Source organism: Xenopus tropicalis, chromosome 1 (genome assembly GCF_000004195.4).
Source record: "Xenopus tropicalis strain Nigerian chromosome 1, UCB_Xtro_10.0, whole genome shotgun sequence".
Lineage (NCBI taxonomy): Eukaryota > Metazoa > Chordata > Amphibia > Anura > Pipidae > Xenopus > Xenopus tropicalis.
The window spans coordinates 148575227-148596136 of record NC_030677.2 but is presented as its reverse complement, the minus strand read 5'-3'; the positions used below and the strand labels follow the sequence as shown (position 1 = coordinate 148596136).

General features: G+C 36.3%; 1 protein-coding gene across 2 annotated transcripts in view; it reads right to left on the bottom strand.

The window, feature by feature from the left end:
• Positions 1-20910, bottom strand: part of sez6l (seizure related 6 homolog-like) — a 162674-nt gene that overhangs the window by 42902 nt on the left and 98862 nt on the right. For both annotated transcript variants that reach the window (XM_002932087.3, XM_031891968.1), the window contains one exon: positions 3288-3480. In XM_002932087.3, coding sequence (XP_002932133.3) covers positions 3288-3480 — 193 coding nt within the window. The remainder of the gene's footprint in view (positions 1-3287; positions 3481-20910) is intronic.

Below are 20910 nucleotides of genomic sequence, written 5' to 3'. Positions count from 1 at the left end.
TATTTGTATTCAAAGAATTCCTTAATATATAATATTTTAAAATAGAACAGAGAACACCATCAAACAGTCCAAAAGAAAACCTTAAAAATCCAGTGCTACAATAACTACATACTAGAATGGCATAAATAATACATAACATATAGATTTGCTCACCCAGCTTAGATCAAGTTTTGAGTTTCTTGTTCACATCTTAATTTCTTTAAAACCCACATCCAATTCACAGCTTGTTCAACAACTGTAAAATTGACCTTTTATTATATTTATTGTCCTTTTATTTTCAGTAAGAATAGTTCTGATTGCTATTGATTTTTTAGCACCTAGTTATATTTCTGGCCTTAATAAACTCTACAATACTAACACTTTCAACAAAAAGGCTACCCCTTGTACTCACTTCTAGGTTCTTCTGTTGCTTACAGGCCTCCTATCTTCTACCACTGCACAGTTATCCATAGTTCTCCTGTTCTAAACAGGTATCTACATTGGATCAAGAACCCACATCATATTTCTCTGCTGCACTTTTCTTCATATTCCCAACTAATTTGTGGTAAAAACATGTTTGCTTGAAAAAATATCAATAAAATGTCTTCACTCATATGCTGTTACCTTCATGCATGTTTACTCTTTGAAGGAGAACTAAAACCCCAGGTGCAAAAAGCCCCCTCCCCTTAACTATGATTGCTTAGACCCCCCCTCACCTCTCCCTTATCGCGTATTTTTTAAATTTACACCCTGTCTCTATCGCTAACCCCTAGCTAAAAATGTAGGGAAGCGCAGCCACATACCTCTCCAACATTTTCTTACTGACTGAAGACTCTTAGGTCTCTCCGCCAACATGAATTTGATTGTGCATGCGCAGTTTAAGCTGATTTTCTGCTACCTTTAACTGCGCATGCGCAAGCAGGTTTGTATTGGCGGAGAGACCCAAAGAGTCTTCAGGGCTAAGAGAAGTCAATGGAATACGCAACATTTCACAATAAAATCATTATAACGGATGTAATGGGATCTCAGATCCCAGAGAAGAGGAGAAACACCCATGAGCCAAATTATAAAGCATTACTTGACTTAAACAGTAACACAAGTTTGGAATACACAGAAAAATTAAAACATTTGAACATGCCTGCGATACATATTTTTAATAATTTAGAGAAGTAATAAATAATGGCCCAGGCCTATAAATCAAAATGGCTGGTTTGAATTTGTGCATTGTAATTTATTTTTTGCTTTGCAAAAGACATTTCTATTTTTTAGCTACGTAAAACCCCAGAACAATACAGAATCTCTGCTATAAAAAAGAGCAAAAGTTCTCTCAGGAAAACATTCTACCCAATAAGAATAAAATTAATATTTTCAACCTAATCGTTCAAGGCACTCCGATACACTCAAAGTTTATTTTTTTTTAGGATTCTGCAGATCTTCATAGCATTGCTGGATAGCTGTCATGGTGCCTTGTAATGACATTGGCTTTAGAAATTCTAGTTTATACACACACTCAGTACAGGTATGAGACCTTTTATCCAGAATGCATGGGGCCTGGGACTTTCTGGATAAGAGATCTTTCTGTAATTTGGGTCTCCATACCTTAAGTCTGCTAAAAATCATTTTAACATTACATAAACCCAATAGGATTGTCTTACTGCCAACAAGGATTAATTATATCGTAGTTGGGGTCAAGTACAAGCTACAGTTTAGCTACAGTTAGGACAAGTTATCTCGGTTTAATAAATATATATTCAATAAAGCTGTGACCACCCATTCAAAAGGAAAATCAATACCTCCTTTATATTTCTTTATACCACCTAGTTCTACTTATTGAGATTTATTAATCTACATTAGCCATGTGTCACTCCCCAGTGTCAGAGATAGTTTAATGTCCCCTACATTTTGAATGCTCAGAAAATCAAACCACATCAAACCTACTGGCAAATGCAGTTAATTCTCTAAGTTGGATTTCTGGGGAGGAAACTTCCAGGAGGAAACTTAAGGCGACTTTGGAAAAATGAAGCACCGTATATGTTTTGCCACTGGCAATTTACATTATTGCCAGTATGAAAGCATTTGCAGAAGATTAGTCGCCTGTGGTAGCAAAGATTTATTGTGGGCTACTAATCTCCTTGTGTTCTAGTGCCCTAAAGAGAAATTCTAGGGAATTACATGATAGTGCTATCTCTTGAATTGTAAGCAATAATAAACGTAACCTCCTGTTTCTGTCTGCATTTGAATGTAATCCATATGTTTCTTGCAACATCCTTCTTGCAAACGCCCTTCTATTGTATAGTGCTGCAGAATATGAATACTTATTATATTAAATAATAATAATTGTTCACAGTGTCAGGGTCACTTTGCATTCTTACAATAAGTGGAACATGCAGGGAAACTAACAGCAGAGAAGTCCTTGAAAAAATTGCTTTAGTACGTTAGTAGTTTAGTAGTTGTCATCATTGAAACTTATCACTCTCACCAAACTAAAGGCTGTACAGAATTCAATCTTAAAGAGTCTATGTAATTTGTTGATGGGATCCAGAAAGTATATATACTTTATATGTATATACTATTTATTTTTGTTTAATATAGGATAACATTCAGCACTTATATAACTTACATAAGCAGTTATCTCTTATTCATATACATTTATAAGTTATATTACACAGAATGTTTGGGACCTGGGATTTTCCAGATTTCTGCAGTTTGCATCACCATAACAAAAAGCATTTAAACATTAAAAAGAAACCCAATGGGATTGTTTTGCCACCAATATGGATTCATGCACCTTAGTTACCATCAAGTACAAATTATTATTTTGATATTAAAGAGAATAAGGATTTTAAAAATTAGAGTTATTTACTTATAATACACAGATGGCAGATGGCCTTTCCTTAAATCAGAGCTTTCTGAATGGCAGCTTTCCGTCTAATAGATCCCATACATGCACTTTTAGATTGTTATCAATTTGATTTTATTTAAAAATCTGCAAAATAAATCAATAACAACATATCCATAAGCATTAAAAAAGAGTATGTTAGCCATATAACTAAAATCATGTGCCTTTATGGTACGCTGAAAAATAACACTTGAATGTAAGTCTGCAATAAACTTAGCAGTGTTGCTGAAAAATAACAACTCCCACTGCAAAATGATGCGCATATCACTTCTTTGTTTAGTCTGCATACATTATTCAGCATTTCAAGTGCCTCAAAATATGTTTGTCATTTTATAAATTAATAATAGAAGAGAAGACAAACATAATGGTACAAATTACTTAAGGTGTATGTTCCTGGAACAAACCTTACTTTGGTAATGTAGTTGGAAGGTCCCAATAGCATCATCTTGAAATGTCCTGAAGTGAACTGATAGGCGGTTTGTTGGGCTCCGTATCACCTGACCTTCAACAAGAAGCGTTTCGTTTGCTAATACAACTAGTCCCTCCTCTCCTTCGCCTCGAATGGCTAGCTGTTCTCCCACAGAGAGGTTTACACTTTTTACCTAAAAGATTAAAGCATGTAAAGCATGTTCAGTTAGAATATATGCATCTGTAACTCCATTTTATACAAAATAATTTTTAATGTATAAATATAAAAATGATGCAATGTAATAATAACAGTAATCATTAAAGCCTAGAGAAAAGTTCTCCTTCATGTCTATTTTCATTGTGCCATATTTTGTCAGAAGAAAATGAGGTGGGATTGTTCTATTTTATTTAGGTTCCTGTGATGGTCAATTGCCAGAGCCCTTTGGCATGCACAGGGGAGGGATACCACACAACTTAAACACCTCACAGGGCATCATAAATATTTTTTCCCACAATGGTTTAATCTTTGGAATGTGTTACCCACATAAGTATTGTAGAGCATTACTGCTTACAACCTCTGTGTGTCATAGAAATGACAATTTTTCCAGTGATAGTGACAGCTTTTTTTTTTTAATACAAATTACTTTTGACCACTGACCATATTGAAGCTCTATAAGAAAAGGAAGGGGGTAAGGACTAACATCCAGGCCCAGAGAAAAGGAGATGTAAGCAAACGAGCTGCTGCACAGTTTGAGATGTAGGAAGAGAACCAAGGAAGAAACAGATATACTTTACTATAAATTATGTAGAAAAAAACCTTTTGATGGATAATACAGGGTGGTCATTGCTGACCAACAAGATAACCATAGAAATAGATTATATTGAGCCTTTTTTCTTATATTCAAACCATATCTTGCAGAGCATACTGTGGGCTAAGTCATACAAATACTGTATATAACATCCTGCAGAGATTTTTTCTATTGTGTGCACCATGTAAATGGATCAAAACAAACTTCACACAGAAGAATATTAACCCAACCCAGTTCTGTGTATTTGTGTATGTATTATAAGGACATTTTACAATGTTTAGTTAATTAGAACACGTCTGTGTTCATCAATAGAAACTCATCTGCAAGGTTAAAAATCTAGCATTTCAGTGACTATAATAAATTCATAAAATGTCCCTCTAAATTGTCTATATAATGCAAGTTTGTGGCCTGTAATTTCCCTCACCCCTGTTGGGGGAGCTCTTTCATATCCCTTGCCACATCCCTGTCATGTGCAGAGCGGATTGTATTGGAGATGCCTGGCACACACCCTGCTGCACAGGACTGCAGTACATTGTAAATAGCCTATTAATTTGTATTAATCATAGCTAAAGATATTACATACATAGCATGGAGTTATCATAGTGTTAAAGTGAAACTGTTGGATAGGCCAGTTTGATTGTAGATATGTTTATTCGTACAAAGAGAGTATACAGACAGTCCTAACTGTGCTGTCTCCAATATGATACTCTGGTTATTGTCACAAGACATGCTCATATTATAGTTTGCTCTGAATTACTCTTATCAGTACTTACTGTAGCTCTGTTATCTCTAAAAGTAGAACAGGCAAATGGCCCCAGTTGGCCAACAAGCCCAGAGGCCCCTTGTCACAAAGCTCAGTAGGTGGAGGGCCTCTGGCGGACTCAGCAAAACACATCTTTTTCACAGAAAAACAACTTAAACATTTTTTCAAAACCCTCAGATATTCAATGGTATGAACAAGATGGAGTTAAGAAAACAAGATGGTTTCTTTTTTCTTTCACAATAGCAAAACATAGAGCATTACCTTGCTATATCTGTCATTGTTTTTATCAGTTTTCCCCATAATAAAGAGGTTAGTAAAACAAAGAATATTATATTTACAGAGTTAAATAATTTGATGCCTATAGGTAATACAGGTAGGTAATGTAGTGAGAAAGATTTCTGCCATGAATTGTGGGTTGTATAGAGGGGCAGAAAGGAGGGGGCAATTAAGTGGCAGATTCTTGTAGTTCCTATAGTTATCACACATCTTGGTAGTGGTTTGTTCTGGATGGCAACTATTCTTTATTTGAAAGTCCTGTTCACAATTACCCTTTTGATTATTTCATCAAGGTTGGAGATTCTGGGGCGGCTGTAAGTATTTAAGTGGCCAGAGCTTGGCCACATTTGCGTAAATTTGACAGTGGTTTCCCCAGTAGTAAAGTGGGAAGATCTGTAGAAACTTGGCAGGACCATTACTTGTGTCCACATGGGCTGAATGACAGGGCAGTCACAAGAGATGTGCGGCAGGGTGCCCTGTGCTTCACAGTTCCTCCAGCATGCCGAGGAATAGTCAGAAAAGAGTTCATGGAGTCTGTCTGGAATGTGGTACCAGAACATAAAACTTTAGATGTGTTCCTTTTGTCTGAATCATGTGACCATCTATCTAGCACTGAAACAGATGTTTATCCAGTCTGTAGTAGAAAACAGCTGTGCAAGGATTCATTACATTGTATAAAAGTTCAAGGGTTAAAAGGGTTTTTGGATTAATGTGCCATTGAATAAATCACTTAGAATGTTTCCATACTTTATACTTTAAATAGCTGAAAATATTCTTGATTGCTTTTACTGTAAACACAACATAAACCCAACATTTTATTTGTCATTTCAATTAAATGCTTTTCAGCTATTGATTATAACTGGATAAAACAGTATCCTGTTTTACATCCTACAGCAAATTACACCATAAAACTAAACTGCCTTGTGTCCTCCTTCTGTAATTTACGCAGTAAATACTCACGGAAGAACAATCTTAAGAAACAAATGAAACAAATAAAATAATTTTAGGCTTAGGATTCAATCTAAGAAGGTATTAATGAATTAATGAAGAAATTAATGCCCAAGCATTGTGGCAATAAGTGCCAGCTATGAAAGCATCTGTAAATAAGACATATACTTTACTAGATTGCAGTTTCATTGCCCATTATCCAAGTCTTTATTAGGACTGTGTGACAAATTATCACACAGTTAGAAATCGCTCACGTCACAAACACAGAACATAAAGGATTCTCTACAAATGGGTTGTGCACCTGGTTAAGACCCTTCTTGTTAAAATGGAAGCAATTAACTAAAAATGAAAAGCAGGCAAAGCATAAAGCTTGCAGCACAGATAAATGCCACCTAAGTAACTTTGCACCTCTCAATCATTCACCCTGTTGGCAATTGTGTATGAAATGCCAGCGATTCAGAGTTTAAGTTTTTCTTGTAAAATCATGTTGTAAAACTGTCAAGCAATAAAGAGGAGCCATTTTGTTTGCTTTTATTCCTGATACACATCAGAGGATGGATCAGATTCTTTAGTGCACCAGAATGCAAGCTGAATTCTGTTGTTTAGAATGGCTATTCACAAGCCTGCTCTGTGTACTAGGAAAGCAACATTGGACAATAAACCCCTATGTTTCTGCATGTTTAATTACTACATTTTACATTTATAGAACTTGGCCAAAAGACAAATCAACATTTCAGTCATTTATTTAGCTTTTAGGCACAAAAAAGGTTACTTTAGAGCAGTGATCCTCAACCAGTGACAGTTTTGGTTGCATAAAAAACAGATGTACTTCCAAACAGGTAGCAGGTATGGGTAAACAGCCCCTTTAAATATTAGACCCCACTGGGACCTCTCATTACAGATACCATAAGGCCACCAACATTTTGATTTATAGTCGTGTAAGTTTTACTTCATAACTTGTGGATGTTGCTTGTGTGTATGCCAGTGGCGGGCCAAGCTGACCGTGCGCCCTAGGCAACCGCCCTAACCAGCCCCCCCATCCCGTGTGTGCACGCGCGGGTGCGCACACAGGGTGGCGGGATTGCCAGGGCTGCTGCAGTGGGGGGAAAGGGTCCGGAAATGGAGGTAGGTAAAAAAGAGGTACCTGCCTGGCGCCCCCCACCCTTCTGCCTACCCCTAGTTCCAGCCCTGGTGGATGCTGTTCTACCCTCACAAGCTGTACAACATACTGTGTATTTTTTGTAATATCGACAAAGGCACAAGTGTATATATTCTCATAGTATTTTTAATAGACCCTCTTGTGAAATTAAGTCAATGCAGATGGCAGTTTTATTAATCATAATCTTCATCAGACTCAATAAGTTGGCAGTAGAAATTGCAAGGCAAGATTGTATTAATTATTGCAGTATATGCCCATGAGTTTTTAATCCTGTGGGAGCCATTATCTAAAGCACTGCCTTTTAAGCTGGCTTTTGGTTTTTATTTATTTATTTTCTCCATTTTTTAATATAAAAGAAAGCACAGAGTAGGAAAGATAAAACAACACAAAAGAGCTGAAGAAAGGGAAAAAACACAAACAAATGTTGCACTTTGTTAAATGATGTGAACTTGAATTCCTCAGGGAGAGATTAGCCAAACTGTTTAAAGCACTATTGTACTCTGGAAAGTCTTTAGCCTTCACTTCGTTTTAAATTATGCATTTTTAATTCAATTAAAGATTATTCTATCAGACATAAAGGGGTGGGAGTAGTAAAAAGGTTAAATTATCAGCGCCAATAATCTTCGGGTCCTGAAATGTTAATAGTATTGCTATACATTATATTCAGGTTTTTTCAGTCAACTATAATTAGAAGATTTTAAATCATTAATATATTATTGATTCTATGTAACCTAATATTATTTGTAATAAAACACTTTATGGACTATTATACCATTTATTTCATTTATTTTTTTTCCTGTGTAATGAGGAGAATGTATAATTGTATTACTTTTGCTTTTGCCCCAGTAGTTTCGATGAAGATGTTAGGTACTGGCTCAACTTCCAGTTTGCTTAAAGGAATACTGTCATGGAAAAACATGATATTTTCAAAATGCATTAGTTATTAGAGCTTCTCCAGCATTAAAATTTGTTTTTTAAAAGTGCAAACTGATTTTGAAATTTCACATGGGTATAGCTATATTCTTCATTTCCTATGGTGCCACAGCCATGTGACCTGTGCTCTGATAAACTTCAGTCTCACTTTACTGCTGAACTGCAAGTTGGAGTGATATCACCCCCCTCCCTCTCCACCAGATCAGCAGAACTAATGTATAGCGCTGGCTCCTTCTGAAAGCTCAGAATCAGGCACAATGCACCAAGATGGCTGCCTACACCAGTCTTACAACTAAAAAACATAAATTTGTTGGTTGAAAAATAACATTTTAAATGGAAGCATGAATAAAAAGCACACCATAAAAATCATAACAGAATCCCTTTAAGGCTGCAATTATTTCCTAAGCTGACTGACTGCAATCTTCTTATAATCTTTGCTATCCTTCCTTTTGTGTTACAATCCCCTTATAATCAACCCAGAATGTGGGATCTGTCTGAATTTGGGATATGACAAGCCAGGTATGCAATGAAATCTTGTGTAACAAAAATAATTCCCTAGGGTTTGTTACAACCTGCACAGAAGAGAGACAGAATTGACAGCTACTGTTTAACAACTATCATTTTATACACACAAAGACACACATTTACACTAACACACACTTTTTTAGGACAGAGAGGCTTTTGCATACTTAAAGCACACACATATATATATATGCACACACACACACACACACACACTTTTTTCCCCACTGTGCTCTGTGTATCAAGTACTTTTGCTTTAAAAAGAGTTTTATTGCAAAGGCTGACTAATTACAGGCATCTTATTACAATTTCAGCTCTGTACTGCTGTAAATTGTAACTGTACAGTGAAAATTATATTCACTCTGGATTCTCCTTGATAGCATTGTTTTTGCTTATAAAAAACATTTCTGGAATATTTTGGGGTCCTCTACAAACCACACAGATTTGTAATTTTATGCATTTCTCAGAATGCAATGCCAGCTGGACTTCGGCGTAATTGCCTCTGATTTGCGACAAAATGTATGCACAGTAGCATTAATTTTGGTGTATAGGACGCAAAGTGAACTGCAATTCAATTGTGTCAAGCGCATCGCCCTCTTGCAACCACAAAGGTGCTGGAATTCTGGGGAAAATGCTGCATTGTGGGGAAAAAAAATGCTCTTGCAGACATAAATTAACCCTTTTGTATGTTGTGTGCAGAAGCTTAAATGTCAGCATTTAAGATATACATGAATAAGCTATATATGGGTTTTTTACATGCCAGCTAGTTCAGTAATCCTATTCATATTCGGCATCAAACTGTTCAGAAGACCCCTGGCATTATTTTTTTGGACGTTTTACCTTTGTACTTGCAGACGTGTAGGAAATTGTACATTTTAAGACCATTTTCACAACTTTGACAAAAATTTGCAGTTTTGTGGTTTATTTTTACATATTTATCAATGTTTAAATCATCAAAATGTGTATGTTGAAAAAAAAAAATCGATTTTTGGGGGTAAACTTGCTGTTAGGTGCATTCTGCAAAACTGAGCTGGCATTGAGAGGGTGAAATTAAATAGTAGTGATGAGGCCCCAAAGAGTTTATAGTTTACTTATTGTATTAATCTGAATGTTTATAATGCAAAGGATATATATGGGAGTCTAAAGAATTCCTGTGAATGACATTAATTATGTCATAAGGGCAAATGTTCATTTGTTGTATACATAACTGTACCTTAATATTAAATTCTGTGCATTCATAGTGTATATACATTATTACAGCATTTCATATCCTTGCTATATCATCACAATTTTTGTCACTTTAAGTAGCCTAAAAAAAGGGTGATTGTTTTTGAAACCCAATTAGACAGGCAAAAATTCTAAAGTTTAAAGAACAAAACAGCAGGTATCCTAGACCAAGGGACAAAAGTGCCTGGCAAATCTAGTGATGGAATAATGCACTATAATGATTGTAATTTTCAATCAGCTTCAGTGCAGAAGACTGGCATGCACAATTACCTCTATAATAAGCTGTAGAAAAGGCAATACTATTAACAGCATTGTGAAGAAATACGTTAAAGACAATCTGCAGCTCTCTTGGGAAGAGACCAGATTCTGGGAAGTGAAAAAATTATAGCGTTATTATCATAATAATTCTGATATGTGCCGATATATGTTCATAATATCCCTATTTATTTGGTCTGTGCGGCAATATATCAGTCATAAAAATAAGTCACAGACGGAAAGGCAATACATTATTTTAAAATTATATTTCTGTCTTTCTACTTTCTATGGAAACAAATTTTAATTTTTCTTGAGTTACTATCTCATCTACTTGGATATGTTAAAGCTTCAAGTGGCATAATGACACAGAAGCCTTTTCCAGCTGGTAGCCAAAAGTGAACAGAACTTCCAAGCAGATGTCTTTATATTTTTAAAATGTTACAGTGCATTACTCATTCTAGCATACATTTACCATGTGCGATCCGAGTCAGGTCACTACCTTTCTCTAGAGAGAGCCTTCATTTTTGCAACATATTGCAATCAGTAAATTTCTGGTGGACCTTCTCTCTAAACTTCAGTCAAGCAAACCAACATTGATGTAAATGTACTCAGGGTGCTTTAATTAACCCTTTTAGACTGGCTTTTGGATCAACTGAGAGTTAACTGAATGCAGGAAGTTCATAAAAAGTGCACAGATAGTTAGGGCCAAGCCTGCCTAGCAGTCTAAAACTGCTAAAATGTTATAAATCCCTAAAATGTGAAAATGTATGTAAACTCCAATAGTGCTCAGAGAACCACTTTGAGCACGTTTCCAACAATTTTAATTTTTTTGTGGGGGGAATTAAGATTTCTTTTAACGAAACAAGCTTACTGTTTTGCATTAATATATTTATTAACCTTCTGTCAATATTGCATTGACCTGTGTCTTTCCAGCCTTATCTTAATATAGAATTTTTATTAGTATTTGGGATTACTTACATTTGGTAGACTAGAGAGTGGGGAGTCAAGACACACAGACAAAGTTTGCTATTGTGCATGCCTAGCTGTCATCTTAATATTCCACTCATGTTCAGGTAGAGGCCATATTTAGAGGGTAATGTAATGAATGGTTTTTACATTTGCTACTTGTCTAGTTACCCATAGCAACCAATCAGCAGGTAGCATTTACTGACCAACTGTCTAAAACACACATCTAATTGGTTGCTGTGGGTTACTAGATGTGACAAGACTTTTTGTTACATTAACTTCAGTTGTAATCATGTATACATTTTGCAATGTATAGGGGCCAAATATGCACAGTGTACACTGCTCACTGCTATACACATATGATCAGACACAACATCATAAAAGAAATGTTTAAAAGTTGTTATAATATTAACTCTAATGATGCTCTGCAATAAAATCAATAGAGGGAAAGACTTCATAATTACTGACAATGCATGACACTTGCCTTAATATATGCCAATATATTGATATAATAATATGAATAAAATCATATATAAAGTCATTGCAGTTTAATTGCCATGTACTACAAGGCATTCAGATTCTTTCCAGTTGAATATTAATGAATTCATGTTTTCTGTTCTTCTATTTTGGCATTAATAGACTGCAGGCCTTTCTAACATAAAACTAGGTTTTATCTTCATGTAATGTGGGTTATATATCAGCCATAGATACTAATTGCAGAGGTGAAATTTAGGGCTGTTAAGTATTCAAATGAAATCTGTAAATCAATTACCACTGTCAAAATGAGCTACGGCATATCTGAAGTATAATATTGCATTTTAATGTTTTAGCACCTGCCTCCATTTATCTTGCTGCGTAATAACTTAATTAGGTTGCTAATTAGTGGTGTTGAAGAAAAAAAAAAACGAAGTTGTTCACACGGGAATATTTAACTGAGATTCAAATATCTACAATATGAGGTCTATTGTAAGAAGTGGAAACTGTATCAGTTTGTTTGAATAATATAGTGTATAACTTTATTAATGACATGGAAAAGATATAATAATTTTTAAATATTTAGCAAATTCCTGCTGGTTTATTAAAATAATAGCTTTAATGGAATTTTCTTGAAAAATATAAATTTTGCCAGCCTTCTATGTGGGACATGCCTGATGCCCCAAATGAATCTTGTAATTTTTTTGCAGCGAATTTTCCCGGAAGTTTTGCAAATTGCGGACATTGCTACAAATCCATGCCTGCCGAAAAAATTTGCTCATCAATATCGGTAAGCAGTCTGGGAGGAAATATAAATAGAGTATCTTATCTTCTTATACCTCAATATGTGCTAAGCCATGGAAGCTCTGTTTTGGCAAACTCAGACAACTAAAGGTGGCCATACACGTTACAATTACGATCTTTCCTGTGACCATTGGTGGTGTTGCTGCCAGACCAATCAGGGGCCTAGTTTAACTTTGATTTCATTGGTGGTCCTGTGGGGGTGGGTATAGATAATTTCCTGCAGACTTCTTGCTCTTCCTGCACCATCCAGACCTGGAGAGTCTAGGGAAAAGACAGCTTATACCCTCCTTCCCCAGTTTTCTTGCCAGTTTACCTGTCTTTTTTATTCTTGTTGACATGTAGGGCAGTTAGCATAACATGTACTGTTTTAGTTTATGTTATTTAATAAAAAAGCTGTTGCCAATTTTTCCCACATAATTGTTGATTTGTGGAGTACACCTTTGGCAGGGTTGGTTTGGCCTTGGCAGCCATGCCTTCTCTGAAAGCGACTGGTCTCAGCCAAATACAAATTGGTAATGCTCACCTATAACAACTGCTTGTTGTAGCATTGGGTGCTGACTGCTGAGCCCACTGCCAAGGGCCAATTGTAACTTTGCAATACAACATGCTGCAGCACTCAGAATTCTCAAGCCTCAGGCTTGAGGAAGGGCTGGAGCCTGAAACGTTGCCTGCACAATAAACACCTTTTTTACCTTATTCGGAGTGATGCAGCTTGTTGTATTGCAAAGTCATCTGGTCTCAGCATTTAATTTTTTTTTTTTACATGAAAGGAAATAAAATGACCAACCTTACTTACTATATCACCAGTGGCATAGCAAAAGGGGGGGGGGGCAGACTCATGGCCCATCACTGCACCCATGTAAAGGACATTGCAACTTATAAATATTTTTTGCCCACAGTCCCAGAGTTTTTGTTTTGTTTTGTTTTTAAATTTCACTACTATATTATTCAACCATTATTCAGTGGTTTGGTATTTTTCTTTTGCATCCATAATTTAATTGAGGAACATTAGGGACACATAAGCTGAAAATTACATTTAGTTAATACTTCTCTGGTAAGTTAAAAAAAACTTATAGTCTATAATTGGGATTTTTAATACATGAACATCCATAGCTATTGCTATATAGCAAAAACCATAATTTGTGGTTTCATTCTAAACAGCAAATATTGATGATGTATTTCTGAGAAGAAAGCTGCCAACCAGTACATGTACAGGTCCCAATCTTTTCTTAACTGACTATGCAAAGGGACAAAATCAAATCTCTGGTTTTTGTCTGAGAGACAAAGATAAAAAGAATGGCTCATTGCTGCTATCACATCACTCCCAGGTGGGCTATGCAGTACAGCTAAAACATTGTTTAGCCTCATACAATACAATAAAATACTATTAGTGATTACATCAGTGTCTCAGTAACCTGTCATCAGGGAACACCACTTAAAAGGCCAAGATGTAGGGCACTATATTGTTGTTGTAACAATCAAATAGAAATCTGATGCTTTGTGCTCAGGGATTAAACTATAGGGATTTGTTTCTAACAGGAGTCTCCTAAAGAATAGTTTTTAAAACAGTTATTTTGCCTAATGCAATTAACATTAACATTTTGCTAAAAGAATAAATCCAATAAATGCATATGATAATATCATTGTGTGTATGGCCAGCTTAAGTTGTGGAGTTTCACTCTACTGAACTGTGGAAAAAAAACTATTGTTGTCCTTTGGCAAATACACTCCCAAAATGGCATGTCATTTTATACACAATTCTAAATGATACTGTATGTCAATCAATAACCATATCTCCTGTCACAGTCTGGTACACAGTGCAGCACTGTACATTGCCCTGAAGGTGTAGAAGAGTTTCTGGCAGAGAACTTTCCCATAAATGTGCACATTTGTATTAGTATACAGTACAGGCTTTAGAGATTTTTTATTCATTTGTGCTTCGTTTGTGCTTTTTGTATTCTGATCTTTTTAATAAATAAGTCTACATTTGTGCTTTTTTAATTTGTGAGTTAATTAGGGGTAGGAAAACCTCTATATATGGCCTCTATATATGTAATTTCTTTCCACTTTGATGAACAGCGTTCATGATCATTCAGCCACCTGGTATTAAACTGCAGCCCTTGCACATACCGTTCAGGTAACAAATATGTAATCTTCTTTTCAGCATGAGGTTCTAGTTGAATGAAAGAGTGTAGTGCAGAGAAAGATCCTTGGAAATATAAAAACTTAAATGTTGCTTTATGATGATAAGGATTGAACCGAGGAACAGAGAAACAAGGATCTTGCAGGACAATAAAAGAGCAGTTGATAGTGGCAGAGATACTCTGAAGTGCATATCAGCCAAGGGAAGAACTGGCTATCTGCATGCAAATTAAAAAGAAAATTATTATCTTGTACTTTATTACTAATATTTTAAGAAATATTTTATATGTTTGTAGTTGCAATTCAGAAAGACTTTATGAAGTCCAATTTGGTTATGAGTCTCCAGCAGATGAGACACACTTAATAAGCAGTGCTGAAAATAATGAGTTTTTAATTGTGTGACTCTGTGTTATAAGGTTCCTCTCTTTTTTATGGGAAGTAGCAATAGCCTTAAAGTTGATATATACCTCAAGGTATTGCAGATTTTCACTTGACTGAGATATCTAGGAAGACAAGCATTGAACCAAGGGATATAATGATCAGCATCCAAATAGATTTGTATTTTAAAGCAGAATACAAACAAATAAGAATAAATAATAGGGTCACATATAAATATTGATTTTAAAGGGAGAGCAGGGATTACATACAGTATGTATTTGCAGATTGGTAATATATTCTGTATCCTTTCCACATTCATACATTTTCCAACTTTTTCTTGTCTTTCTTCAACTACTCCATGCTCATTTTGACTCTCTGCCTTTGTTAGCCGCTAATGATTATAAAATTACAGGAATGATTTCTTATACTTGGCACTAAAAATTCAAGTTGAATATTGAAAAAAATGCAATGAAGGAAGTAGATTTTGCACTTAGTTTTAATTAAATGCCAAATATAGTTTTTTTTTCATTTTCACGTCAAATGTAACAAGGATTGATAACTCTACCCCCATGGTACATTATAAGGACGAAACTAAATTAGTCCAATGCGTTTTTTTTAATGTTGTGTGTACTGGGTTTCATAGCTTGCAAAACTGCATGAGAAATGTGGGGGGCATGGTGGTGCCATAATTACTGTAATAATCTAGCCTCATGAACAGATGTAATAGTGCATTGGCAAATTAAACTGATAAATAAAGCGAATGTATGTATTTACTTTTCTCTAATAAGCAATACATTTAAACAGTACCGAACAGTACCATTGTTTTAAGCCACTGGAAATTGTCCTTCAAGAAAGACCTTTTAGATGTATCATGGGGTATAAAGTGTATAAACTGACATAACATTTTTTTATAGTACTACAATATATGATTGTTAAGCAGCTTTACAATAAAAAAGTTTGACTTTGTAAACATTTTATTTTGTTATGCTTCCAAAATTGAAAAATAACATTGGGAAGAATCCAGGATGAGATATAACTCACCATATTATTTTTAAACATACGTAATGTAGAGCGATGCTAGAAACATTGTGTTCGTTCTGTACTGGGAATTAGATTTGCAGATCAGGAAGAAAACATTGTGCACTGAGACGATCATCTGCCTAATTATATTTCATTATACCACCCCTTCAAGCTCATTATATGATTTGGTCTCCTCAGATGTACATTAACCATTTAGATGTATGTCTGATTGTTGGCACAGGAATCCCAAACCTTCAAAATATTTTTTACTTTGTCTTTTGCCTATCAGCAAAAAATGATTCAGAAAATACAGAAAAAAACACAATGTTACACCAGGGTGGTCTGATGCCACTATGGTTATGCCAGTGGTCTTATAAACCTTACGGTGTCACAGGATAAATGTCTATAGAAGAGATGTAAATGGAATGACCAGTCTTTTGGGATTATGTAATAAAAGGATCTAAATTTGCCCAGTAGCAATAACCCATAGCAGCCTAGCAGTAGGTAGCATTTACTGGTCACCTGTTTGAAAGCAAGCATCTTATTGGTTGCTATGGGTTACTGCTCCTGGGCAAACAAAGTGCCTTTTATTACATGTGGGAGTTAGAGCATTACAAAGTATACTGTATGTCAGCCATATCGTTCAGTAATTTCCTTTGAGTAGTTACATCTAAAATCACTGCCTGTCAGAAGAGATGTTGTCAATGGTGTATGCAATTAAAGGAACAGTAACACCAAAAAATTAAAGAGTTTTAAAGTTAATGAAATATAATGTACTGTTGCCCTGCACTGGTAAAAGTTGTGTGTTTGCTACAGTAACTCTACTATAGTTTATATATAATAAGCTGCTGTGTAGCCCCGGGGGCAGCCATTCAAGCTGGAAAAAAGGAGAAAAGGCACAGGTTACATAGCAGATAACTGATAAGCTCTGTGGAATACAATTTTGTTTTATCTGTTATCTGTTAAGTGCCTGTGCCTTTTCTCCTTTGAATGGCTACACAGCTGCATTCTTTATATAAACCATAGTAGTGTTTCTGAGGCAAACACACCAGTTGTACCAGTGCAGGGCAACAGTACATTATATTGGAATTTCTTTCATACACTTGAATTATTTGGTGTTACTGTTCCTTTAAGTGACAGGCAATACTATTGGTTGTAAAGTCTAGAGCTTTTAGGAAACACCAAGTCAACAGTCAAAACGTTGTTACTTCTCTATGTTATTGGGCTGCTGGGTGGCTGTTATGTTACTATAGTAACACGTCTCTATTGCTATTTTACACATTCATTTTGATGGTTTTTGAGAGACAAAGAATTTGCTGAAAAGCTATTTCTGAATGAACATTTTTTTTTTAGGTTTTAATCTCATATTTCTAGAATAAAGTATAACAGGCTATATAGTGCAGAAGAAAAGTACCGTATATACTCGAGTATAAGCCGATCCGAATATAAGCCGAGGTACCTAATTTTACCTTAGAAAACTGGAAAAACTTATTGACTCGAGTATAAGCCTAGGCATCCATTTCTTTTAACACACACCTGCACACTAGCTTGTGTCTGAGTAGTAAGGGCAGAGTAGTAAGGGCAGTGCCGGACAATGTGGTTTCATAGGGACCAGAGCTCACAAAAATCCAACTTGGACATCCCCCTGGCACCATCCCCAGCACTGGTTCTCCTACATGTGCTACCACCAGACTTAGAGAAAGGGAAAGCCGACACAATATGCAGATCCTGCAACAATTCACTGTGGATGGCCTGGCACAGAGTCTAATATATAGAGATTTGCAGACAACTACCTCCCTTGCTTGAATGCTCTTATTTATTGTTTGCTCTTATTTATTGTTAATTGGGGACGAGAATGATTGTCACACATTCCACACCTAGATCTTATGCAGTCTGGCCAAATTTCATTTCCCTCATGCCATGTGAATTTGGTACAATTTCCTTGAATTTGTTAAAATTGTATAAGACTGGGGTGTATATATTTTCATGATGGAGCTACATAATTGGTGGGTGTTATGTTCGCTGGATCACCAAAACTGCCCTCTTCAACACCAGGCACTTTCATGTAGGCACAAATGTAGTACATTCTTAATGGCTGAAAGTGACACTGCTGATGCCTTAACAGCACGAGTTGTGTATGAAATATAGGCACCATCAGTGATTTAAAGCAATTGAATTAGATTACACAATGTTAATCCCCAAGAGCAGTACGTGTATTTAATAAAAGATAAATCTGCACTATAAAAATAGCTTTAACAAATGTAAATGGGCAGAGTCGTATATTTTTGCACTCCCTGGGACACGGAGGTCTGACGTAGGAGTAAGGTTGTAGAACATGCTGCCGTCCAGATGTTCATCTACAACTCTTAGCACCCTGGATACTGGGAGTTGTAGTTGAACCACATCTGGAAGGTGGCAGGTTGCTCATTCACCCGATCAAACCTCATATTTTCTTCACAGCGAACTGAGCGCAGCCTTGGCAAGGGAACCGCCAAGGTGCGCCGCCACCCCCGTTACCTCGTTACCTTTCCTGCCGCCACGTCGTGCACGCACGTCACGTCGCACGCACGTAGGTAAGGTAATACGGGGCTGTCTTTACTACTTACATTCCCCTAAACATAAACCAATAACTCGGATTGCTTCATTAATTCCCTGTACTACTTGCCTCCAGTCATGACGCGTGCACAGGGGGTAGGTGGGGGGTGGCGGCGCCCCTTGGCGGTTCCCTTGCCAAGGCTGCGCTCACTTCGCAGTGTGAAGAAACTATGAGGTTTGATCGGGAGAATGAGCAACCTGCCACCTTCCAGATGTGGCGTGCGTGCGCAACGGATAGCCGGTAGGAACGGTAATATGGGGCTGACTTTACCACTTGCCTCGAGTATAAGTCGAGGGTTCCTTTTTTAGCACATTTTGAGTGCTGGAAAACTCGGCTTATACTCGAGTATATACGGTATCTCACAAGAACTGCCTTTTGTTTAGCCCAGCAGTTTTAATCTCATTTTGAGAAAAGTAACGATTTCATTCATGCACAGTATTCTGTTGCCCCACGGGCTGGCTCTGATCCTTGACATCATTCAAACTGAAATCATTGTTCCACAGCCACATTAAATCCAAGTACTTATCCATAGGATTAAGGCTGTTATATTTTTGCTCTGTAGCATAATGGAGCTGACAATATTTCTGTTTTTTTTCAAAGCACAATATAGGCCTTCAGTAAACCATGTTTTTTTGCCTATTATATCCAAGATGCTACAGATTGCTTTTATTTATCATCATTACCTTTGACATCTGTAGATAGTCACATCACCTGTGACAGCTTCAGATAGTCACAAAATATGTCTCTGCGCCCCAGCTCTCAGATGGCGTGTCTTGATTTCTTGGTTTAAAATATACAGTAAGTGATGGGAGAGGAATACTGATCAAGTGATTTGCCAGAGCAGAGTACACAAAATTATGCTTCAGTCAGAGACACCGGAACACGGCTATTAAAATAATATTTTATACAGAAATACTTTATTGTTGGTATGGTTGCCTCTTTGTAGTTATTAATGTTCCATCACAAGCAGTATCTATGTGTATTTTCACTGATACTAGACCGAAAGCACAATCTGTTGTAGTTTTAATATATCTGTATATAACTGTCCAGCCGCTGTTAGCCTACATCACCCAGGGCCTCATTTCAAATACGCAATAGTCTTTGTACTGCACTAAAAGGCACAATATTTTATATCTGCCATAGCGAGCAGAATTGTTTGCTTAAATAGGATCCTATGAAAGATGACATTCTCATATTTTGGATTTTTCTGCATAATGGGTTCCTGGATAATAGATCCCAATACCTGTACTGAAATGAAATTTGAATGGGTTGCCTTATACCAATACTCTCAATGCAGAGATTTGCAATCAGAGTAGAGATGTTCAAAATAAATGCATATAGTCTATCACTCTGATAGAATTCTTGGGCAGCAAAGTTGCTTTATAAACAGAAATGATATTTTCACTACAGAAATAAAATCTATTTGCATTGCTTCTGTAGGTTCTCAACATTTAACAAGATACTTTACACAAGAAAACTTGGGAAATATATACTTTAGCAATATACCATCAGGTGTATTAATGGGGTAGGTAAAATGATAGAATGAGCACACCAAATATACAACACTGCTAGAGGAAGTTTAAATTTAGACACGGGGACGTTTTAATCTAATGATCTAAAATCACAATTACAACATCCACTTCTCACTGCTGATTGCTTCCCTTTGACATTGAAGGAACAGTAACAAAAAATGAAAGTGTACCAAAGTAATCATTATATTACATACTATCGCCCTGCACTAAAAGGCACAGGTTATATAGCAGATAACAAATAAGCTCTGTAGAATACAATGGGGATTTTGTGCAGGGCAATAGTACATAATATATACATTTTTTTGATACACTTTAATTTTTTGAAAGCATGTGATAATTGTGGGTAGCATTGCTATGTTTCTGTAATAAAAATTCTGGCCCACACTGAGATTGGTGGGGGCAGAACAGCGATGTAAAGGGGTGGGGCAATGACATATTGTGATGCGAACAGGTGCAGATCAGTGATGTAAGAGGGGGGATCAGGGGACAATTGACATACATTTTGTAAGTATGGGTAAGAAGCCCGAGCTGGAAGTGGGTTTGGGGTGGGCTAGGTGAGTAGCACCTGGGCAAACACTGTTCCCTAACGCTAATGCTAAGCAGCAATTATTTTGCCCATGTTTCATAAATGACACCTGGTATTTGTTAGTATAGCTGTGCAGGTAAAAACATATTCATATTAATGGGGTTAGGCACCCCCTAGTGAAATAAATTGTCTTTGTCCTTTACAGGACCTGGGTTGGGCACCATGTAATGTACTTTGACGGGTGGCTGTGGCTTACAGTATATCATAAAAAGTGGATAGAGATGTAAGCCTGAT